This window comes from Mobula birostris, chromosome 2, assembly GCF_030028105.1.
Source record: "Mobula birostris isolate sMobBir1 chromosome 2, sMobBir1.hap1, whole genome shotgun sequence".
NCBI lineage: Eukaryota > Metazoa > Chordata > Chondrichthyes > Myliobatiformes > Myliobatidae > Mobula > Mobula birostris.
This window is the reverse complement of record NC_092371.1, coordinates 200,027,171-200,053,218: the sequence shown is the minus strand read 5'-3', so window position 1 is coordinate 200,053,218 and position 26,048 is coordinate 200,027,171. Positions and strand designations below refer to the sequence as shown.

The following is a 26,048-nucleotide window of genomic DNA, read 5'->3' as shown; positions in this document are numbered from 1 at the left end:
TCTCTGAGTGGAGGCCTGTGACTAGTGGTGTGCCACAGGGATCAGTGCTGGGTCCATTGTTATTTGTCATCTATATCAATGATCTGGATGATAATGTGGTAAATTGGATCAGCAAATTTGCTGATGATACAAAGATTGGAGGTGTAGTAGACAGTGAGGAAGGTTTTCAGAGCCTGCAGAGGGACTTGGACCAGCTGGAAAAATGGGATGAAAAATGGCAGATGGAGTTTAATACAGACAAGTGTGAGGTATTGCACGTTGGAAGGACAAACCAAGGTAGAACACAGGGTTAATGGTAAGGCACTGAGGAGTGCAGTAGAACAGAGGGATCTGGGAATACAGATACAAAATTCCCTAAAAGTGGCGTCACAAGTAGATAGGGTCGTAAAGAGAGCTTTTGGTATATTGGCCTTTATTAATCAAAGTATTGAGTATAAGAGCTGGAATGTTATGATGAGGTTGTATAAGGCATTGGTGAGGCTGAATCTGGAGTATTGTGTTCAGTTTTGGTCACCAAATTACAGGAAGGATATAAATGATATAAATAAGGTTGAAAGAGTGCAGAGAAGGTTTACAAGGATGTTGCCAGGATTTGAGAAACTCAGTTACAGAGAAAGGTTGAATAGGTTAGGACTTTATTCCCTGGAGCATAGAAGAATGAGGGGAGATTTGATAGAGGTATATAAAATTATGATGGGTATAGATAGAGTGAATGCAAGCAGGCTTTTTCCACTGAGGCAAGGGGAGAAAAAAACCAGAGGGCATGGGTTAAGGGTGAGGGGGGAAAAGTTTAAAAGGAACATTAGCAGGGGCTTCTTCACACAGAGAGTGGTGGGAGTATGGAATGAGCTGCCAGATGAGGTGGTAAATGCGGGTTCTTTTTTAACATTTAAGAATAAATTGGACGGATACATGGATGGGAAGTGTATGGAGGGATATGGTCCGTGTGCAGGTCAGTGGGACCAGGCAGAAAATGGTTCGGCACAGCCAAGAAGGGTCAAAAGGCCTGTTTCTGTGCTGTAGTTTCTGTGGTTTTCTATGGTTTCTATAAGGAACAAACATTTATAGGAAAGAAGAACAAGGGAATGATGTAGCAACAAAATGTAAAATGTGGCTTATTTTGAGAAGGGAATTGTGACTTTTTCTTTCCAAAAGAAGGTAGCCCTTTTTATTCTGGAGAACATACATTACATTTGATGATGTGAGATACTGAAGCTGAATCTGAGACCAACCTAATTCAAATTCTGGTAAAATATTTAAGACAGTCACATTGCCCTTATTGATTTTTTGTATGGCATCTAGGTCCTTGAATGAACCAATATAGCATAATGATGTATCAAGGAAAACATTGGGTATTTCACATCAAAAAATCTCAGTTCAGGCGTAGCATCAAATTACTTTAGCAAATCATGGCAGAAAACTGATGGTAATGAACTTTTTATTTCAAGAATATAAAGTATATTCATATTCTTCAATTTATAACAGAAGTAGGGAAGGATTAGATCATGTTTAAGGTATATCTTTGAGTTATAGTTTGCGCATTACTGTAAGCTTTCTTTTTAATTTTGTCACAAACACTTAGAACCGCTATTCTTAACCCTCACTTTCCAATATATCATCAATAGTTTCTCAACGAAATTGATTCTGCATAAATAATTAAGGCACCAAAATCCCACAAAGCAAATTTTGTCTTGTATAAAACTGGAGCTTTGTTAAAGCAAAGAATAATTGCAAAATGCTTTAGGTTCACTTTCAAACCCTTTGACACTTTCCACTATCTGACCATAGAGTCTCTAGATATCTCATTAAGATAATGAAAGCCAATAAGATTGTAGCTCTGAATTTCTGATTTGGGCTTGTAATTCATAAAGAGTAAATTTGAATGAGAAATACAAGGTGCAACTGTTAGCAGTATTTTCGAGTGCTGGAAGTGACCAGATTATCAAATTGAATAAAATCCTGGAAGATTGATTAACAATTGCCACACATGGGAATTGCATTGTGCTTGTGTTCTGTATTTGCAGGCTTTGATTTGTTCCTTTCTATAGGTTCTGTGAGACAACCAGGAGATTTTGATATTCTGCTCTCACCTCAACCTACCCATGTGCTTCATGAAGCAGAAAAAAATCATGCAATATGAACACACCTTCATATTGTGAGAGCAAAGTAGGGCAATCTATCAAAAGGGTTCATTCCATTGATTCTAGAAGAACTGGTAAAATACAAAGAACCAACAGAAGTCTTGTACAAGCACAAGAGATTCTGAAATCCGGGGCAACACACACAAAATGCCGGAGAACCTCAGCAGGTCAGGCAGCAGATTCAAGCTGAGACCCTTCATCAGGACTGGAAAGGAAGGAGGAAGGTGCCAGAATAAGAAGAAGGAAGAAGGGAAAGAGGACAAGCTAGAAGGTGATGGGTGAATCCAGTTTGGAGAGGGGGGGAAGCAAGGATGAAGTAAGAATCTTGGAAGTGATCATTAGAAGTGAGCTGGAGAAGAAGGAGTCAGATAGGAGAAGAGTGTGGACCATGAGAGGAAAGGAGGACACCAGCAGGAGGTGCTAGGCAAAGAAGGAGAAGAGGTAAGAAGCCAGAGTGGGGAGAAAGAGGGAGGGGGAAAATGCCAGAAGGAGAAATCGATCTTCATGCCATCAGATTGAAGGCTACCTAGATCGAATAGTAGGTGTTGCTCCTCCAACCTGAGGGTGCCCTCATCATGGCAGAAGAAGAGGCCATGGATCAACATGTCGAATGGGAATAGGAATTAAATTTTCCTGGCCACTAGGAAATTCTGCTTTTTGTGAATGGAGCCGAGGTGTTTGACAAAGTGGTTCCCCCAATTTACACAGAGAGGCCGCAGAGGGAGCACCGGATACGGTAGATAACCCCAACAGACTTGCAGGTGAAGTGATGCCTCACCTGGAAGCACTGCTTGGGGCCCTAAGTGCAAGCAATAGAGAAACTGAATGTGTAGGTGTAGCAACTCTGTCACTTACAGAGATACATGCCAGGAGGGAGATTAGTGGAGAGGGACAAATGTATAAGGGAGTTGTGGAGGGAGTGATCCATGCAGAAAGTGGAGAATGGGAGGAAAGTAAAGGTACGTTTAGTGGTGGGGTCCTGTTGAAGATGGCAGAAGTTGTGGAGAATGATTTGTTAGATCAGGGGGTGGTAGGTGAGGACAAGAGGAACTCTATCCCTGTTAAGATGGAGGGAGGATGGAGTGAACACAGATGTCCAGGAAATGGAGGAGATGCAGGTGAGGCCAGCATCAAAGGTGGAGGAAATGAAACTCTGTTCTTTGCAAAAGGAGGACATCTCTGATGTTCTGAGATGAAAGGTCTCATCCTGGGAACAGATAGATAGATAGAAATACTTTATTAATCCACACCAACCAAGAATAGAGCGTAAATATAGCAATACAAAAACCCCCAACAATCAAACAACAAAATGCCAACTATGCCAGATGGAAAATAAGTTCAGGACCAGTCTATTGGCTCAGGGTGTCTGACCCTCCACAGGAGGAGCTGCACGTTCGATGGCCACAGGCAGGAACGACCTCCCGTGCCACCAAGTGTTGTATCATGGTGGAATGTGGTCGAAGATGTGGCGGAGACGAAGAAACTGAGAAAAGGGAATAGCATTTTTACAAGAGACGGAGTGAGAGAATGATTGAGATATCAGAGGGGTTCTTTAGCTGTCTTAATTGAGAGAGGAGGTCTGGCAAGTAGTCTGCAGTACAGTACAGTTCAGCTTTCTTTAACTGGGTGTGCCTGCATGTAATCACAATCAAAAAGGACTTTGCTGTAGGTGTGTCCCTATCTGCTTTGAAGGCGGAGCATCACGTTGGTCATCACAAGCATTTTCTGGTGACGTCAGTAATAGAGTGTAAAATGGTTTGTAGGTCATCATTGGAGGTTTCCTACATCTGTGGAGAGCGAATATTCAGCACCTCAGGATAATGACTTTGCAACGAAATTGAAAAAAATTCAAAGTAAATTTGTCATCAAAGCACATATATGTCACCTTATACATCTGAGATTCATTTTCTTGCAGCCATCACAGTAAATACAATGAAACACAATAGAATCAATGAAAAATTGCACACAAGATGGACAGACATCCAATGTGCAAAAGGCAACAAACTGTGCAAATATGAAAAGAAAGCAAAATAATAATAAATATTAAGAACATGAGATGAAGAGTTCTTGGAAGTCAGTCTTTAGGTTGTGGGAACAGTTCAGTGTTGGGCTGAGTGATTTTATTTCCTCTGATTAAAGCCTGATGGTTGAGGAGTAATAACTGTTCTTGAACTTGGTGGTGAAGGTCCTGAGGCTGCTGTACCTCCTTCCTGATGACAGCAGCGAGAAGAGAGCATGGTTTGGATGGCGGGGGTCCTTGATGATCCATGCTACCTTCCTGCGACAGTGCTCCTTGTAGATGTGCTCACTGGTGAGAAGGGCTTAACCTGTGATGGACTGAGCTGTATCTACTACCTTTTCAGGCTTTTCAGTTCAAGGGCACTGGTGTTTCCATACCAGGCCATGATGCAAGTTAGAAGTAAGTTGTAGGTTACACATCAGGGAGAGGGAGATGAGGAAAATAAAAGTACTGTGTATGATAGGGTGGAGGCCATAAGAGACTGAGTGTCACAAGTAATAGTGCTGTTGCTGATAAAGGCTGGTGAATTACAGAAGGCAATTATTGTGGATACATAGTTTGTTTGTTTGTTAGTTAGATACTGCCTGTGACGTTGCTGGCATTTAGAACAGCATCGAGGATACTTAGTAAAGAGTAAACCTACTGCTCCATTCCTGCTTTCCACTATTATATAGTTCCAAACATGATTTACTGATTAAATTTTTTTGACCTGAAACATTGTCTCATCTTCTCCGTCCACAGATGCTGCCTGACTTGCAAAGTGTTTCCATCATTTTCTGTTTTCGTTTCAAGTTTCCAACATCTGTTTTTTCAAAGAATTAGATCCGAAAGGAAATGAGTCTGGAAAATTGTTATACCTAGTACTGAATCTGCATATATAATCTGTAGAATAGACCATTAGCTCTCCTCTCAGTCCACTGTGAAATTATAGTTCCGTTTTTCTTCGATGGACCCCTTTCAATATGAATATGAAATGTTTCCTATCTTTAACCATATTTAATTGGCCCATTAGAGTGGAAAATTTTCAAGGCTGGGATAACCAAAGAGACTTTGACAAGTATTAAAAAAAATCTTCAGGAATGTTTTAACACTCATTGCAGTATATATTAAATGTGGATAATTTTTGAACTCTATAAATCTGCTGGTTAGCTTTTGCTTCAGCTACTGAGATCTCATTCTCCCCTGTTTTATATTGTGAGCCTACAGTCATCAGCAGGATAAAATTATAAAAGTAGTGGTTCTGTGGAGATCAGAGGCAGTGAATGCTTTGCAGTTGATGGAACCCATGTCTAAAATGACCCAAGAGCATAAGAAATAGAAAAAGGGGTGGGCCAATCAGCTGTTTGTGCCCACTCCGCCCTTCAAAAGAATCATGGTACTTTCCTGCACCAAAACATATCCTCGATTCCCGTATATCAATTCTGCTTTTAGCAACTGCGTGGTCTGCTCTTATAACAAAGGGAGAGAAAGCAAATTATTGTTGCCATTATGCTGGGCAGTCCAGTACTCTCCTGTGCTCTTGGTGAAGGTTAGCCAGTTAATTCTGGTTCATAAAGTAGAGGTTTGCTTGGCCTATGCTCATCAGTGCCTGGCAGAGAGAAATCAGGAATGCTGCTGAGACAAAGGAAACAGGTTCTTAAAGAAAGTTTTTAGAACAGTTGTGGGCATGCAACTGTGTGGAGACATGTATGCAGCTACATTTGGCTTGCATTCATTGCTTTGAAATGGAAGAAAAAACCTCCACATTGGGTGATGATAAATCATTTCATGGCCTATAGATCAAAGTTACCAATTAAGTGAACTGTACCGTCACAGCAGAATTCTGGTGCAGCAGAACGCAAACCAAGTTGAAAACAATTCCACAGAGTTAAATAGTTTGAAAGGTATTTTAATATTGCATGCAGGGAAGGCAGGGGTGTATTTCTGACTCTGAGCAGTCATTTACCTATTTGGTTGTCCTTTATGCAGCTGTTACTGATATGAAATGGTCCTTTATCCTCATTCCCTTCAGAGCATTCCTTGAAATCAGATTAACAGTAAGAATTTGATTGTTCATTCTGTAGCGGACATCAGTGGCCGAATTGCTACTTAGCAATGATTGAATGCATGTTCATTCTCAAGGTGTGTCTTCTATCAGGCTCTTATCTTCAGAAATTTTGCTGTCTCTGTAAGTTGTGGTTTACAATGTGACTGAACGATAGTAAAGCAAAAATCAAGTATGTTTCCAGTTCAGTTTTAATACCACAGGGTAAACATATGAGACTTGAGCATTTTGACATTTGGTTTATTTGCTCATGTTTAATTTTTAGAATGCAACCTGCTTCACTTTATCCAGTTTTCATTACAGCCTAATGTGAACTTATTGCAATCTTACTGGAAAGAAAAACTTATCTGGATTTATAGGTTGGGATTAACATGGCGCTACCGAGGATGTGTGACAGCTTACTGGTAAATCATAAGGCAAGCGATTCGACTAAAAACGTTGCTTATAACATCTTTTCTGAAGCAAGTTGTGGTGAACTATTGCCGCAGACAGGGACAAGGCAGGCAGATGCGAGGCTGGTTTGAGGAATTAGCCATGCTGAGACATTGCAAGGCACAGCAGGTTTGAGCAGGGGTCACAGACAGAGTTTGTTTCATTGTCAGAGATGGAGTGAATGATTTGAGGAGGAATCAATGAGGAAGGGTTTTGATGCCCGTTCACCTAACTCAGGTGTGAGGTTGGATCACTCCAAGCGCCCAGCCGATCTGGTTAGATTGAGAACGGTTTTGGTCTGGGCAGCCCTAACATATCAGGGTGCTAGGATCCATGTCCTAGAATGTGGCAACATCCGGTGCTTGGGCAATTTAAATGTCGGCCCAGGTAGACTGGAAGCCCAAGTGTCGGGTACGGAGATGAGGGTCAGGCTGATTTCACTTGGTCTCTTGTCAATGTTTATTCCTTTCTTTGCATGCCAAGGCTGTCAACTGATCCGGCTGCTGTGGGTTTCTGCCCCACTGGTGTGACGAACTGGGGACCGAGATTTGTGCCTACTCTGGCTGCTCTGGGAGTGGACCTGGGACTTAGTCTGGTTTGGAATGTTCTTGGCTTGCTTCTATTGTTTGTGTGTGTGTGTTCTTTTTCTCTCTGTTTCTCTATGCAGTGGTTTTTGGTCTTATTTGGATTTCTTGCTTTGTGGCTGCCTATAAGCAGACAAGTTTCACGGTGTATAATTTATGCATTCTTTGATAATAAATGTGCTTTGAATCTTTGGATAATTGAGCCATTTTGGTTAATAGGTCTGAAAATATTTATTTTTAAACTAAGAGAAGTGTTTCAAGCTTATTTTGTGAACCTTAAGGAGGAAGCTGTAGTCTAAACACAGAATTGCATGATACTACTTTCAGCGCAAACCCAAAATATTCTGCAAATGCTGGGGTCAAAGCAACACTCACAACACGCTGGAGGAACTCAGCAAGTCGGGCAGCATCCGTGGAAACGATCAGTCAATGTTTCGGGCCGGAATCCTTTGTCAGGACTGAAGAGGGAAGTGGCAGAGGCCTTATAAAGAAGGTGGGGGGGAGGGTGGAAAGGAGAAGGCTGGTAGGTTCCAGGTGAAAAACCAGTAAGGGGAAAGATAAAGGGGTGGGAGAGGGGAAGCAGGGAGGTGATAGGCAGGAAAGGTGAAGGAATAGGGGAAAGCACAATGGGTAGTAGAAGGAGGTGGAACCATGAGGGAGGTGATAGGCAGCTGGAGGAGGGAGCAGAGTGAAATAGGGATAGGGGAAGGGAGGGGGAGGAAATTACCGGAAGTTGGAGAATTCAATGTTCATACCAAGGGGCTGGAGGCTATCTAGAAGGTATATGAGGTGTTGCTCCTCCAACCTGAGCTTAGCCTCATCATGGCAGTAGAGGAGGCCATGTATGGACATATCCGAAGGGAATATGAAACATTGAATTCTCCAACTTCCGGTAATTCCCTCCCCCTCCCTTCCCCTATCCCAGTTTCACTCTGCCCCCTCCCCCTGCTGCCTATCATCTCCCTCATGATTCCACCTCCTTCTACTACCCATTGTGCTTTCCCCTATTTCTTCTTCACCTTTCCTGCCTATGCCCTCCCTGCTTCCCCTCCTCCACCCCTTTATCTTTCCCCTTACTGGTTTTTCACCTGGAACCTACCAGCCTTCTCCTTCCCACCTTCCCCCCATCTTCTTTATAGGGCCTCTGCCCCTTCCCCCTACAGTCCTGACGAAGGGGTCCGGCCCGAAACGTTGACTGATCATTTCCACGGATGCTGCCCGACCTGCTGAGTTCCTCCAGCGTGTTGTGAGTACTACTTTCAGCGCACTAGGGAGTACTTAGTTTCTGTAATAGTCAGTTTCATGATAACTTTATTTGTCACTAGCATGGTAAATTTTCTTTTTCTTAGCATAATTGCCAGACACTTTTAATTATGTCTTTCCCTCAACTGCTTCAACAGGAAATACTGTGAGCACAAAATTTTGATCCCTTGCTGATACAGTGGAAAAGCATTTGTCTTTATCCTGAATTGCCCTTGTGTGTTTTATAAACTCATATGCAGTGCAAAAATAAAGTATCTAGTTTTGTTCTTGTGAATGATTTTCCTCAACTTCTGTCAAAAGCATTCCTTGAATTTGAACTGTGTAATAAAACACAATTTTGATCAGTGAACATTGTCTAGTGTAGATAATGTAAATAATCTGTGTCTCAGGCAAGGTAAGTATCTTAAGCTTCTCAATACAGTTTTGAATTGAGTCTAGGCTTATACATTCCTCGGAATGCAACTATTTCTAATTGGTGAACTGCGGTCCCTGTAATTTATGTATCTACTTGGCAGTCTGTTCTGAATCCATATTTACAAAACCATGTAGCTGGAAGAAATATCTTGTCTTTGTTATGATGCTTGAACAATATGCAATAGAAACATAGAAAGCCTACAGCACAATACAGGCCCTTCAGCCCACAGTGCTGTGTGGAACATGTACTTAATTTAGAAATTACCTAGGGTTACCCATAGCCCTCTATTTTTCTAAGCTCCATGTACCTATCCAGGAGCCTCTTAAAAGAGCCTATTGTATCTGCAATAGGGTCTTTAAATGCTCTGTGAATGTGACTGTGTGGTTACTTAGCCACAGCAATATGCTCTGCAGAGCTACAACTGAACCACACTGCTGGGGTATATTCATCAAATATAGAGGGAAAAATAATCGTGCATCTCTGTAGGGGAGAACCACAAATTCTTTGAAGAATTGGATTCAGCTATTGCCTTACGCATCCTATTATATCTACACAAATTACGCTGTGAATGCTTTGAGATTTCTAATAGTTGGCAGTCAACAGGTTGCTACGATGCAATGATTTTAGAGTGCTATGTGCTTGAGTAATTACTTAAACATATTTTGGAACATGGATGTTGACAATATTATTGTTGTTTTATTGCCCATTCCGATGTACTCTCTTGTTGAATTACTGAAGTCAAGTTCAAGATTAATTGTCACTCAGCCATACATGAATACCCATGAATACAGCCAAAGAAAACAGTGCTACCCCAGGGCCAGGATGTGAAACACAGTACCCACAGCTACACACAGCACAAGGCACATATAGAACATGCACAGGGAAAACTGGTTATACAAAATTTTCAGATCAGAATCTCAGCCATATTTTAGCTGTGTTTTAGTTTAATTTCATGAAAACCCATTGAATTTGAATGTTTTCTTTATATTCTGCACATGCAGCAAGTCAGCTTAAACACCACACCGTTATCCTTCTATTTCTTAGTAGATCTGCTGCAGTAGGAGTATAACTGCCATAAAGATTATTTGATTTTCACTGTTCTGTAATGTTCTTACTTCCTTATTTGCTTGGTTATATGTAATGAACAGTTTGAAAAAAGTATTTGTGAGATCTCTGTTTTTCCATGTTAAAATGAATACAACATATTTGCCCTGATTCATTAACATTGTTTGGTAGAAGAATTATGCCATATTAAAAAAAATTATCTTCAACCCCTGTTCATGCTGAGTCCAACTAATTTTACGTTGCTTACTCTTTGAAAATCTTCTGCTGTGTTAATTATACACTTGGGACAATGTTACAAATATTAGAGTAGAAAATGTATTCTGGAAATTGTCAAGTCATCTTCATATTTTTCCACATTAACAGAGGTTCAACCAACGTAAGAACTGGCTTGTTGCACTTTGCTCTTTTTGGCAAAAATTGGAAACTGAAATAAAATCAAATGTTGAGCCCACAATGTAAACAGTTAACCAGAGAACACAATGGACTCAATATCCTAAATGGGCCAGCTTGCCAAAAGTCAACCATAATTCACTTTGACATTCAATTTACTGGCATGAGAAAAAGAATAAATGAAAGTATTAATTCAAAACTGATGTAATTACTGGAAAGTAACAGTCTACAGAGTAAATATTTGTAATATATTTTCAAATGTGTCTCATATCTACAGAGAGGATGGTTTGATGTGGTGCATATAATGAGACATAATGTCTAAATCTCTATGTTCTTTCTTCATAAATACAGACCTCAAGCACTTCTAAGATTGACAGTCAGACCCAAGGACAAATGCTAAATAAAAGTGTGAGATGGGGACAAACTCCGATCAATCAGTCAACTCCCTGGGACACTGATGAACCACCATCCAAGCAAATGAGAGAAATAGAAAATGCTGGTATGTTTTTTTTTGCTTGAATCCAAGAGAATGTGCAAAGTCCCACTTCCATTTTTTTTTATGTATTGTGATGAAGCAGTTCAGTGGTTCTTTCAAAAGTTGAATTGTGGCTTCAAAGATGTTTAAATAGTGGAACTGTTGGTTGAGATTTTTAATCAAAGCAAGTTATTGTTTATTGTTGTAAGCATTCTAAGCAAAGAAATTGCATCTGTCCTATCCAAAGTTATGTTAAATGCTTCCAGCTGGAGTTTCTTATTATTCAAGTAACGCTACTGTTATTGTGAGAATAATTTCCAAAGTTTTCACTTACGAAAACAATATTTATTTACCTTGATGATTAATGGCAAGCATTTTCTTATACTATATATTGTGGAAAAAAGGATCACCAAAAATTGTCCAAGTATTATCAGAACAAGTTCAGTTAATGCAGTATTTTGTGTTAGTTTAAAAAGAACCATGCTAGAAACTGGCCTTGGCACAATTAGCAACTTTCAAAAGTCAAATTGATTACCAAAAAATGAAGCTGAATCTGACTTGCAAGTTTTTAGTGAATGAGCTTGTTTGGGGACCTTCCAGCAAGGAAACACTAGTCAAAGATGGACCAGGACAAGAAAGCTCAAGAGAAATTCTTGAATGCAAGGCAGACTGGAGTTTGATTTTGAGTTCCAATTCATGCAAAGAAAAAAAATAGCAAGATTTATAGTTCAATTAAAGAAAGATTGTATTAAGCAGTTGTTGACTGCTCCACTAATGCTCTTGAATGGTACAGCCTTAACAGTCTCCACACTAATCTCCATGTTCAAAATAAAAATACCAGCTTTAAAGTGCTTTATAGTAATAAATTACTGGTGAAGAAGAGTCAATGCTGCATTGAAGGCAAGTGCAATCGGCAGTCTATAGCACAGCAAGTCTCATAAAATATCTTTATATGGCACAGGAGCCTAGAACCTTTCATCACTAAATGCACTTTTCATGTTAAAATCTGAGTGTTCCTGTCTGCTCCAAACTACTGTGCTAAATTCTTGACATGATAACCTGCAAAAATATGTTGCAAATGGAATTGGTCTTAACATTTGTTCCTTTGCAATTCATAAGTTATTTTATGACTGACAATTTTTAATTACTGGCCTGCCACATCCAACCTGACCTGCGAAGTAGGCAATCACGTTATTGTAAATAGGTTTCTTTTTAGCTTTCTAATGTTTCTTCAAAACAGGCACAACCAGATTGGAAATGCAAGCTCTCTAAAACAAATCTCCTGTCCATTCTTTTCTATGGTACTTTTATGAGAAGTAATACTGAAACACTATTCACAGCTCAAAATGAGGGGCCATAAAAGTTAGTGAGCCATGTAGTTTTAAGGAATTGCTAACAAAGTTCCCAAATCTCCTGACTCCAGGAATTTTTTGCAAACTGGCCTGGTGCCAGAGCCAGCTGGAGTTTCAGATCTGACAAACTGCAACAGGATGCCCAGCATGCAACCCCAGTTCTCCAGCTCAGCTCAATTAGGTCAACTGTGCATTTCCATTAAGCCTATACACTCTTCGGTATCTTAAGTGCACTTGGATAGAATGCAGCTAATTTGACATATGGAACTGATGTGTTAAATGCCTTCCCCCATTGTTTCTCATGTTCCAGAGAAGCCTAATTTGAAATCTGATTTCATAAAGGAAGCAGACTGCTGCTCAACGTACAGATGTTTGCAGTGGGGCGAGAATGAACTACAGCTGGTGGCGTGCGAGAGTCTGACCCAGGGAATTAATAAAAGTCAATATGGTGATGTACGGAGAGGTTGAGAGATTACAGTGATGATACAAAGTCTACACTACACAGTTCCATCTCCCCATGCTCTAAACTGAGTTCCACTTATTCATTATTGTCTTGAGGTTTAATTCATTGATGATTTAATGAGGGATAACTTATGATGACTGATCAGATCACCCTTCCCAGTTCTAGTGCTCCTTGCAACTGGGAGATCTTACTCTTCAAGGTAAAGCTTTGCTAGCCAAATCATCCATAATTGTAGTTTTCCCTTTCATCTATCAAGTGTCACACTTCTCACTCGGCCTAATCAAACAGAAATTCAGAGGCCTTCCCTTAAACCACCAGCTCACTCCGCTTCTTCAAACAGTCCAACCTTGTCATGATATCAGTCCTTTGATACAACTTTAACACACTACAGAGACACAAGAAACACACAATTCCAATCTAACACACACAAAATGCTGGAGGAACCTAGCAGGTCAGGCAGCATCTTTGGACAGAAGTACAGTCAATGTTTCGGGTCAAGACCCTTCAGATGGACACAACAGCCCCATTCTCCTGCCTTCTCCTACCTTTCTAATTAAGAACCTATTAACCTCCACTCTGAATATATATACCCAATGACTTGGCCTCCACCGCCACCTGTGGCAATGTTTTCCACAGATTCACCTCCCTCTGGTCAAAGAAATTCCTCCTTCTATTCTAAGGGGGCACCTTTCTATTCTGAGGCTATACCCTCTCATCCTAGACTCCCTGACAATAGGAACCATCCTCTCCATGCATCACTGTATATAGGCCTTTCACTATTCAATAGGTTTGAATGAACTACCACCCCCCCCCCCCACCATTCTCCTAAACATCAGTGAGTACAGGCCCAGTTCCATCAAACACTTCTCATCATTAACCCTGTTATTGCCGGATCATTCTCATTAACCTCCTGTGGACCCTCTCCAAAACTGCTCACAATACTCGAGGTGTGGCCTGACCAATGCTTATAAGGCCTCAGCATTACATCCTTGTTTTTATTTTCTAGTCCTCTCAAAATGAATGCTAATACTGCACTTACCTTCCTTACCACTGACTCAGCCTGCAAATTAAACATTAGAGAATCCTGCACAAGAATTCACAAGTCCTTTCGCACCTCTGATTTCTGAATTTTCTCCCTGTTTAGAAAATAGTCTATGCCTTATTCCTTCTACTAAAGTTCATGGCCATATATTTCCTTGCACTGTATTCCTACTGCCACTTCTTTGCCCATTCTCCCAATGTGTCTAAGTCCTGAAGACTCCCTACTTCCTCACCCTTACCTGGTCCTCCACCTATCTTTGTATCATCTGCAAACTTGGCTAAAAGTCATTAATTCCATCATCCAAATCATTGACATATATAACGTGAAAAGAAGCAGTCCCACCACTGATCCCTGGGAACAACACTAGTCATCAGCAGCCAAGCAGTAAAGACCCCCTTTATTCCCACTCTTTGCATCCTGCTGGTCAGCCACTGATGCCTTCTGAGACACAGATAATCAAAAAACACAGATGTTCACAGCATTGGTAAATTTCAGCAAATGCACATGGGCCTGTCCTTGTTTTTCTCACCTGGACCACCATCTCCGAGCATGTTAATTTGCAAGGCCTTCTTGGTTCTCTTTTGGATGTTGGTCAGTGTTTCAGTATTTGACCACAAGCTGCCTTTAGTATGCAGCTACAACAAAAACCAGAAAACTGGAAGAACTCAGCAAGTCAAGCAGGTGGATGTCAGTGCTTCAGGTCAAAACCCCACGTCAGGACAGAGAGGGAAGAGGATGGATTGCCAGTAAACAGAACAGAGAGAGTTGGGCAAAGGCTGGTAGTTGATACGTGGAACCAAATAGTCATAGTCATACTTTATTGATCCCGGGGGAAATTGGTTTTCGTTACAGTTGCACCATAAATAATAAATAGTAATAGAAATAATAGTAGTAATAGTAATACTACCATTAGTAAATAATAGATAGTAATAGTCCTGGAAATAATAAATAGTAATAGAATAGTAATAGAAAAATAGTAATAAATAGTTAAATAGTAATATGTAAATTATGCCAGTAAATTATGAAATAAGTCCAGGACCAGCCTATCAGCTCAGGGTATCTGACCCTCCAAGGGAGGAGTTGTAAAGTTTGATGGCCACAGGTAGGAATGACTTCCTATGACTCTCTGTGCTGCATCTCGGAGGAATGAGTCTCTGGCTGAATGTACTCCTGTGCCCACCCAGTACATTATGTAGTGGATGGGAGACATTGACCAAGATGGCATGCAACTTAGACAGCATCTTCTTTTCATACACCACCGTGAGAGAGTCCAGTTCCATCCCCACAACATCACTGGCCTTACGAATGAGTTTGTTGATTCTGTTGGTGTCTGCTGCCCCAGCACACAACAGCAAACATGATAGCACTGGCCACCACAGACTCGTAGAACATCCTCAGCATCGTCCGGCAGATGTTAAAAGACCTCAGTCTCCTCAGGAAATAGAGACGGCTCTGACCCTTCTTGTAGAATAATGGCAGGGGATGATGTATTGATGGACCTATGTCGATGGAAGAGGGGGGATGTGAAAGAGGATGGAAGAAGTGAATAGAAGGAAAAAGAGAAGGGCAAACAACAGTTGAGTGTGATGGAGATGTGGGTTAGTCAAAAGTGGAAAATTTCAAATTCATGTCATTGGATAGTAAACAGACAGAGCAGAATATATAGATACCCAGCTCTATTGATGTAGGCACAGTTAGTCATGTTGTTCTTACAGTTTTCCAAAAATAAGGAATAAATCAAGAAAATAACCTGTTTTCTAGCCTTTGTTCTGATCTATATGGAATGAACGATAAAGCCTTCAAAAGGGTATTGTCCATCAGGAACTGCACAGTTCATTTTTTTTCATGTGACCTTTCCAGTCTGAGCATCGGATTACTTTCAGTGCTACTCTTCATGCTGCTTGAGAAGGGAACTACTATCAGGGAGCTTAAGAGATTTATGCCTTTTTGCTATAACCATATCTACAACCACACAGACAATAATTTAGCTGAAGGAAGACGGTGTCTGCAGACATTGACATACAAAATCACCACCTCCTTAAAACTGGAAACTCTGCCAACTTCCAAGCCACTAATTTGCTATATCTAGATGTGTTTAGCTGCTGAGTTGAATCAACCTTCATATTTACTTTCCCGAAAAAAGCACTCAGACTCTCCAGTTGGCCCACATGAAAGAATTAACCTGAACTACAGTGTTTTATTGATGGCCATTATGTGGCATCTAAGTTGGTGACATATGCCTTAACCTTGTGTACATTTCAATCTTGATTTGATATTCTGTAAAATGCTCAAAATATTCATTTAGAAATTATACCTTTAACTTCCTGGTTTCATATCTGTAATACCTCAATGTGATTGGCTGCTCATACTGCTTGTTGATATCTTTGATGTTTGACATTCAGGATCCACTTGAGCTGAGATTTAAAAGCAATGAATAATGGAACAGGACAGCCCGTACCATAAGTATGGTGTGGTATTAAGTCAATAGATCTTTGAGGACAAATTTGTTATTGGTCAGCACTATGTGTCCCATTATGAAGTTTGGTCATTATATGGATAGACAGAAAATTACATCTTGTTACAATGATGTTTTATAATAAGGGGTTTGAGAAAAGGAGGAGTTTATTTGTACTGACAGTGATAGAAGGTAGACCTTTGACCAATTAGGCTCATGCCAACTCCCAAAGAGGGGGAAATATTAGAAGCTCTATTATTTCCATGTACTCCTGCTACTCATTCTCTCTCTCACACAAAATCATGAACTACCTTTTGTTATATTGTTACTGTGCTAAGAGGTATTCTGCATTAGCCAATGAACCAACCAGTCTTTTTGAGGCTGCAGGTGAAACAGGGCAGCTCGGGAAACTTGCGTGGTTATAACAAGAACATGGAAAACGTCACATAGGCAGCATCTGAGATCAAACTAAATCCCTAGAGCAGGGGTTCCCAACCTTCTTATGTCATTGGGAGCCTACCATTAACCGAGGGGCCTGTAGACCCCAGCTTGGGAACCCCTGCTCTAGAGTTATGAAGACACCTCATAGTGACTCTTTGTCATGTTATGTCATAAGAAAATACGAAAACATTATTATATGGGTCTCACCCTCTTACTCTGGTCCCGTATTTATTCATTGGATGTGTCTAGCAGTAGGCCTGTATTTATTAACCGTTATTAATTATCTCCGAACTGTCCCTGACTTGTAAGGACATATGTGAAATCCTTAAAAATGACTTGTTTATCACTATATGGCTATTTTCTGATAGGAAAGGCTGTTGCTTGCTTCACTTTTTTCAAAATATTTAATAGTCTAAACAATGATGGGACAGGATCAATATTGTGTATATAGAATCGTGAAGTCAGAAACAGCACAGAAACAGGTCTTCAGCCCATCTCATCCATGCCAAGCCATTAATCTGCCTAGTCCATTGACCTGCACCCAGACCCGCCCACCATACCCCACCCTTCCATGTACATATCCAAATTTCACCTAAATGTTGAAATCGAACTTGCATCCGCCACTTGTGCTGGCAGCTCATTCCACACTCTCACCATCCTCTGAGTGAAGAAGTTTGCCCTCTAGTTCAAAGGTTCATTTAATGTCAGAGAAATGTATACAATATACATCCTGAAATGCTTTTTCTTCGCAACCATCTACAAAAACAGAGGAGTGCCCCAAAGATGAATGACAGTTAAATGTTAGAATCCCAAAGTCCCCCCCAGCTTCCCCCCCCCACCACGTGTAAGAGACAGTGAGCAACAATCCCCCTCTCCCCCCACTGGCAAAAATAAAGCACACCCGCTACCAGCACTCAAGCATGAGCAAAGCAATAGCAAGACACAGACTTGCAGTTACCCCAAAGACTACATTGTTTAGCCAATAATTTGACATGCTGCAGGCTCTCTCTCTCCTAATAAGGGAGAAAGAGGTGACTCCATTCCATTTTCCAGCAAGCAGGGAGACATAACAAACAACTGGCTGGATTACGATGTTAAATGTCTGTTACATCGCTTTTTCCGAGCTCTGTGCCTAGAGATTGCAAGGATCTCGGGTCCCCAGGCACACAGTAGATGTTCCAACTCCCCCAATGACACACGGATCTCCTGTGGCGACACCGACCCTCGATTCGCTCATCTCCAGTTACTCGAGATCCTAGGCTTCTGAAACCGTGCCGAGATCTTAGGCCGAGACTTTGGCGTGCCGAATAGCGGCCGATTGTGGAACCCTGAGAGCAGGTCCCATTCCCACAAAGAACTGTAGTCAGCGTGTAAGTCCAGGTCAGGGTCTTCAAAAGAAATCTGAAAGGAAGATATTAAAGATGGATATAGGACTGTTTTCAAAGATGCAAGCAAAGGAGTCGCCATTGGGCACCATAACTACTTAGCTCCGCCTCTTTCACTTAAGTAGTTCTCCTTAAATATTTCATCTTTCACCCTTAACCCATGACCTCTAGTCTTACTGAACCTCAGTGGAAAAAGCCTGCTTGCATTCACCTTATCCATACCCCTCATAATTTTGTACACCTCCTCTTCTATGTTCAAGGGAATAAATCCTAACCTATTCAACCTTTCCTGATAACTCAGGCCCTCCAATTCCAGCAACATCCTTGTAAATTTTCTCTGTACTCTTTCAATCTTATTTACAACTTTCCTGTAGGTAGCTGACCAAAACTGCACACAATAGTCCAAACAACACTCATCAAAGTTGCTGGTGAACGCAGCAGGCCAGGCAGCATGTCTAGGAAGAGGTGCAGTCGACGTTTCAGGCCGAGACCCTTCGTCAGAACTAACTGAATGAAGAATTAGTAAGAGATTTGAGAGGGGGAGGGGGAGATCCAAAATGATAGGAGAAGACAGGAAGGGGAGGGATGGCGCCAAGAGCTGGACAGGTGATTGGCAAAAGGGATACGAGAGGATCATGGGACAGGAGGTCCGGGAAGAAAGACAGGGGGGCGGGGGTGAACCCAGAGGATGGGCAGGGGATCATGGGACCTCCTGTCCCATGATCCTCTCGTATCCCTTTTGCCAATCACCTGTCCAGCTCTTGGCGCCATCCCTCCCCCTCCTGTCTTCTCCTATCATTTTGGATCTCCTCCTCTCCCTCCCACTTTCAAATCTCTTACTAACTCTTCCTTCAGTTAGTCCTGACAAAGGATCTCAGCCTGAAACGTCGACTGTACCTCTTCCTAGAGATGCTGCCTGGCCTGCTGCGCTCACCAGCAACTTTGATGTGTGTTGCTTGAATTTCCAGCATCTGCAGAATTCCTGTTGTTTGCGTTTTTACAATAGTCCAAATTTGGCTTTACCAATGTCTAATACAATTTCAACATAACATCCCAACTCCTGTACCCCATACTTTGATTTATGAAAGCCAATGTGCCAAAAGCTTTCTTTAAAACCCTTATCTATCCCTGATGTCATTTTCAAGGAATTATGGATCTGTACTGCCAGATCCCTTTGTTCTCCTCAATACCCTATCACTCACCGTGTAAGACCTACTCTGGTTGGTCCTCCCAAATTCCAACACCTGACATTTGTCTGCATTAAATTTCTCTGCCATTTTTCAGCCTATTTCTTCAGTAGGTCCAGCTCCCACTGCAAGCCTGATCACCCTTCTCGCTGTCCACTACACCCCCAACCTTGGTGTCGTTCATAAATTTGCTGATCCAGTTAACCACATTATCATTCTGATTGTTGGTATGACAAATAACAAATGAACCAGCACCGATCCCTGTGGCGCACAACTAGTCACAAGCCTCCAGTCAGAGAGACAACCTCCTACAACCACTCTCTCATTTCTCCTGTGAAGCCAAAGTATATCAAATTTGCTACCTCATCTTGAATGTCAGGATTCCCGCTACTGATGTCAGGCTCACCGGCCTATAATTTCCTGGCTTATTCTTACAGCATTTCTTAAACAATCCTCTGGCACATAACCTCGGCTAAGGATTTTTTAAATATCTCTACCAAGGCCCTTGTAATTTCTGCACTAGGTTCCCACAGGGTCCGAGGGAACACCTTGTTAGACCCTGGGGATTTATCCACTCTAGCTTGTCTCAAGACAGTTGACGCCTCCTCCTCTGTAATCTGTATAGTGTCCATGACCTCACTACTGCTTTGCCTCACTTCTATTACCTCTATGTCCATCTCCTTAGTTAATACAGATACAAAAAATTTATTTAAGGTCTTTTCCCATCTCTTTCAGCTTCATGAATAGAATACCACTTGGATCTTCCAGAGGACCAATTTTTTTCCCTTGCTATTCTTTTGCTCCTAATACACAGTATCTGTAGAATCTCCTTCACCTTGTCTGCTGGAGCAACCTCTTGCCTTCTTTTAGCCCTCCTGATTTCCTTCATAAGTATCCTCTTGCATTCCTTATACTCCTCAAATATGTCATTTGTTTGTACCTACCTATATCTGCTACACACCTCTTTTTCTTAACCAGGGCCTCAATATCTCTTGAAAACTAAGGTTCCCTAATCCTGTTATCCTTGCCTTTTATTCTAACAGGTAAATACCGTACAAACTTTGTACTCTCAAAATTTCACTTCTGAATGACTCCCACTTACCAAGTACACCTTTATCAGGAAACAACCTGTCCCAATCCACCTATTACATGCTGGAGGAACTCAGCAGGTCGGGCAGCATCCGTGGAAACGATCAGTCAACATTTCGGGCTGACCCTTCATCAGGACTGAAAAGGGAAGGGGCAGAGGCCCTATAAAGAAGGTGGGCGGGGGGAGGGTGGGAAGGAGAAGCACCAATCCACCTATTCTGATACTATCAAAATAGGCCTTTCTCCAATTTAGAATCTCAACCTTATCCTTTTCCATAATTACCTTAAATCTAATAGCATTATGATCACTATTGCAAAGTGTTCCCCCTCACAAACTTCTGTTACCTGCCCTGTCTTATTCCCAATAAGAGATCTAGTATTGTACTCACTGTAGTTGGGACTTCTATGTACTGATTAAGGAAGCTTTCCTAAACACATTTGAGAAACTCTTTATCATCCAACCCTTTAATAGTATGGGAGTCCCAGTCAATATGTTGAAAGTTAATATCTCCTATCACAACCTTATGCTTCTTGCAAAGGTCTGCAATCTCTCTACAAATTTGCTCTTCTAAATCCTGTGGACTATTGGGTCATCTATAATATCCCATTAATGTGGTCCTACCTTTTTTTATTCCTCAGTTCTACCAGTGAAGCTTCACTAACAAGCTCTCCAATCTGTCCTGACTGAGCACTGCCATGACACTTTCCCTGATTAGTAATGCCAACTCTTTGCCTTTGATCCCTCCCACTCTATCGTATCTAAAACAACGTAACCCCGGATCACTGAGCTGCGAGTCCTGCCCCTCCTGCAAGCAAGTCTCACTAATGGCTACAATTTCATAATTTTACACTGCCCTAAACTCATCTGTCTTTCCTTAAAATCCCTTGCATTGAAATATACACAACTCAGAACAATACTCCCACTGTACTAGACCTTTTGATCCTTGACTTTGTAGGCTTAACAACATTTTTCTCCACAACTGCCCCATTATCTGTTCTGGCGTTCTGTTTCCCAAGCCCCCACAACTCTAGTTTAAACACCCCGTGCAGCACTAGTAAACATTTCCATTAGAATATTAGTCCCCCTTCAGTTCAGGTGCCAACCATCCCTCCTGTACGGGTATTTTCAGTGCCTACTTCTCCCTACTTCGATTTTGGGAGTGAGTTAAGCAAGTGGAAGGTTATCAAGTGAATGTGGTCAGGAAAGTGACAGATGAGATACAACATAGGAAAATGTAAATTTATAAACGTTGTAGGAAGAAAAGCAACAAACTTATTTTTGTGAAAATGTGTTGTCCAGGATTGGAGTCTTAGTTCCTGAAATACAGAAGAGTTTTCATGCAGACAGGCATTGCTTCATTTGCTTTGCTATCTCCTCAGTCTGTCTCCCAACAAGTTGAAAGAATGTGAAATTCATGGTCTGAAAGGGTGGTGGAAATCTTAATTACTTTAATAAAATATATGGACATGAACTTGATGCCTTTTGAAGGCTGTATTTCAAGAGCTGGAATGTGGAATTTGGCCGGCACAGATACTGCTGGTTGAATGGACATTCTCTATACCATAAATTTCTACAATTTTAGATTTTTAAAGATTAGTCATATGAAATTAAAGCCAATTTTAATCCTATTTTGAAATACACATGTGATTTCACTCTTATTATTAATATATGTCCAATATCTGGTGAAAGGCAGTGGAAAATATATTTTCCTGTAAAAATATTCAGTGCTTTTAGTATTTCAAAATCAAGGAGAATCATCCACAGACTTTAGAATTGTATTTGAATATTACATTTGATCTCGAGGAAGTAAACATAACTCCAGAAAAACAGCACGGAATACAATTGACAAATAAGTAAGCCTCAGAAGATAGCCAGAGCAGAACAGAAATGTCTGTCCTAATCTTCAGTCACCTAAGGAAAATATGAAAAAAATTACTGTTGGTTGGAACTTTGCCTTTCGATAACCCTGAGCTATTTCTTAGTCAAAACATGCACTTTATAAGAAGCTTTGTGCTTGCACAATCCCTGTTTTTATTGACTGTAATCCCTAGAAATGTATCAGAGAAAAACTATGACTGAAAATATCCCGGAATACCTCCAGGCTGCATGAAAATAATGTTTGCATACAGTTTAGAGATCCGTGGTTTTATTTTGCACAAGGTAGATCTGTGAGAAAATGAAGACGATAACAAGAGCTGAGTGTGAGAATAGATAAAGATAAATGTGGTGCAGGTTAACTAAATATGTTCTCAAAAACATTCTCCATTGAATCATAGAAAGCCTATGTTAGATAAGACCATTCATCCCGTCACATCTGTACTGGTTGAGATAAAGCTATCCAGCCTGACCTCTCCTTCCAAAATTTGATCCATAGGTTATGGTACAGCTCTTCAGGTACTTCTAAATATGATGAGGATTTATAAATCAAACATATTTTAATCCATTAAATCTAAGACTACCGCCCAATAGGAGAATTGAGAAGAGAATCTAGGTCCATCATAGTTACAAACCTCAATTAAATTTCTCACCAATCTTTATATCTTTTTAAAAAAAAAGGCCTCAGCATGAACTGTCTATCCATATAGCCAATGCCTGCCATTTCTGACAATTTATTTGTAAATCTCCTCTGCATCCTTCCCACTGACTTATCGTTCATCTGTATGCAAGTGAGCAGATAACCTCAGAGGCTTCCTCTGTGTACTAAGGATTCTTTTGACCTCGCAAACAGATGTGGATTGGTAAGTCAATTGGTCAATATAAATTTCCCCTAGTATTATGTAAGTAATATAATCTGGGGGAGGAAAGTGGGAATGTGGGAAAGTGGCTTGTCATAGGAAGACTTTGGGCCGTATTCACTGGAATTCAAAAGAATGAGGGGTAACCTCATTGAAGCCTATCGAATGGTGAAAGGCCTTGATAAAGTAGCTGTGGAGAGGATGTGTCCTACGGTGGAAGAGCCTAAGACCAGAGGACACAATCTCAGAATGGAGGGGCGCTCTTTTGGAATGGAGATGAGCTAGAGAGTGGTGAATCTGTAGAATTCTTTGCCATGGGCAGCGGTGAAGGCCAGGTCTATATGTATTTAAGTCAGAGGTTGTTAGATTCTTGATTGGTCAGGGCAAGAAGGGATACAGGGAGAAGGCAGGAGATTGGGGCTGAAAGGAAAATTGGATCAGCCATGATGAAATGGCAGAGCCATTGGGCCAAATGGCGTAATTCTGCTCCTCTATCTTGTAGTCTTGTAAAAGTGAGGTTAGCATAGGATTAATATAAATGTATGCTTGCTCATTACCATGAACTTGGTGGGATGAAAACCTATTTTCATGCTCTATCATTGTATGAGAACTGTACGCTGCTCTAAAATGGTGCTTTAACTTTTGTTGCGTGGAGTTTTAACATAATCTTCTTCCACAGAAAACTTATTAACTTGTCTGGATACTAAATGGAGCCACACAGTTAACAGTTTTCCAGTCATAAAATGACCCATCAAACATTTTCTTTTGCTTCCGTCGCAGAGTCAAATGTGGATCAAATTTATCATTCACCCAAGGATGCCATGGCCTTTTGCCTTTCTGACCACCCTGCATCTAGACTATATGAAACCTCATCAGCAATTTTTGTTTTCTCCACAAAGAATTCAATGTAGTTGTTCTGTTAACATATTCGTAGTCACAGTGCCCGATTAATCTGAGTACTCCTCAGTGAAGGCTCGTTATTGATTCCAGTGCCCAAAACTGGTTAAACTAACTGAATTTAGAAGTTATTGAAATCTTGAAAGGTATAACTGGAGTCAAAAGAAGCAAACTGTTCCAATTTGCAGTGTCGAGCACTGATATATAGAATGAAGAAAGTGATATGAGGAAGAATTTTTTTGTATTGCGTTAGGAGACAGATCTAATTGTCTGGATCAGAAAGGAGCGGGATAGATAGCTGAAAGAAAAGAATCTGTAGTGGTGTAGTGAGAAAGTGGAGGAGGGGGACTAGTTGGATTGTTTGTACTCTAATCAATAGTCATATGTCCATGACCTTGTGCTGTAACCAATCTAAAATTCTGTGATATAATTGCAAATCAGTAATTGGCTTCAAATCTGAAGGACCCTTAAGGTAAATGTAATAAGTTAACACTATCAAATGTGCTGTGTAGATCTGGACAAGTTTTCAGAAGCAGAAAGAAAAAAACTGATTATTTCATCCATCCCTTGTTACTGATATAGATAGCATGGAAACTGCATCTTCTCTGCAGGAGAATTGGGGGAGGGGGTGGTACACCTTGCATTTTTAACTGCACTTGAATGAGATATTGAAACTGAAACTTCAAAATCTCTTGGAGCGTCGGAGGATCTTCATCTTTGGGTTTTATAATGCTGAAGTTATTTTATGGAAAGTAACATGATATTTGTTGTGCACATTTTTTTTCTTTTTAGTATAGTGCTGTCTTTCTAATTTCATGATTGTGCTTTTTTTGTAAAATCAAGACCCACATAAAATGTCATAGCCAGCTCCACCTCCGCCACACCACCTCGAGCTCCATATGAGTACATTCTCCTGTGCTAACACTCTTAGTCTACAGGAAGAGTCCAATTAAATAATGCAAATTATTATGAATGTATTTTGAAAATGTATACTGCATATTTCATTTGATATTTTTGAAAATTAATTCATGCCTATTGGTGAGCAAAATGTAGATTATACTTACTGTACAGTATATCTTTGTAAACGTTCGAGAGGAGGGTGCTTTAATCATTGTTTCCTCTAAATTTCAGATCCAACACCATGGGTACCATCGGTTGCAGCAGTTGGCCCACCTGCCCTAATACCTCCCACATACGGGATTGCACAGGCACCAACGTTTGGTGTTCAAGGTCCAGTGATTGGAGTTACACCCACAATACCACCTCCAGTTCCCCCTCAGCTTCCACTTATGACAACACACTATCAAGTCCAGCATCACTCACAACCGTTAACCAACATGGTTGTGAATCTCCAGAGTCAGCCGTTGTACACAACAAGTCATCCGATGACCGTGTCCCCTCTCTCTGGGGTGGGTCAGGTGACTCAGCCTGTTCCTACCACAATTGGGAATGGTCACATGAGTTGCCCCATGCTGAACCCATCTGCTCTGCCTTCAGTAACTCCTCCTAGTAATGCTCCAAGTGTCAATGGGCAGGTTGTTTCCCAACTTCCTTTAAACCCACCACAAATTGAAGATGACAAGAATGGTACCCAGATGTTACGGACTGTTGGGACGGGAAAGTACGAGTTTATGGACCCTTGGCATCCAAAAGGTATGTTCAAAGTAGTTGCTTCATCATACACTTCAGTGTGGCAGCATGGTTCATTGATGCCTTATTTATCATCCATTTGGTGTGTCATGGTCTACAGGCTTGTAGAAGAAGGTAACATTGTAAGAAATTTGATTTCAAGCAATTCTTCGTGCAATGATACTTAAACCATTTGGGGATAGTTAAATGATTCTTTCAAAGTAGCAACTCAATGAGCCAGTCTTAATAAATACGGCCTAGTTATTGACGTTCTTCTTTATATCAATCTAATAATTCAGCAGGTAATTGAAATAATTAGCATGAAGCAGAATTTGTGCAGATATGAGGCCTTTCCAGGAAGAACAGTGGTGATATTTTGCATTTTTTAATGAACTGCACTGGTATGGCACTGTTGGTATCCTTAATCATTTTTGCTGAATAGCGTGAACTTCTGAATAGTCTTGGCAAACGATAAGTGCTTATCTGGTATACTGGTTCTGTAAATATAGAACTTAATTTGTCACATGGAAAACTGGGTGTCAT

At 40.8% G+C, this 26,048-nt stretch overlaps 1 protein-coding gene across 11 annotated transcripts in view; it reads left to right on the top strand.

Annotated features, from left to right (window-relative positions):
- LOC140194009 (kelch-like protein 29) overlaps positions 1-26,048 on the top strand; it is a 483,953-nt gene that overhangs the window by 318,109 nt on the left and 139,796 nt on the right. For all 11 annotated transcript variants that reach the window (XR_011885023.1, XM_072251316.1, XM_072251314.1 and 8 more), the window contains 2 exons: positions 10,706-10,853; positions 25,008-25,529. Coding sequence is in view for 10 of the 11 variants with exons in the window: in XM_072251316.1 (XP_072107417.1) it covers positions 10,706-10,853; positions 25,008-25,529 (670 nt within the window). In the remaining variant the exon portion in view is untranslated. The remainder of the gene's footprint in view (positions 1-10,705; positions 10,854-25,007; positions 25,530-26,048) is intronic.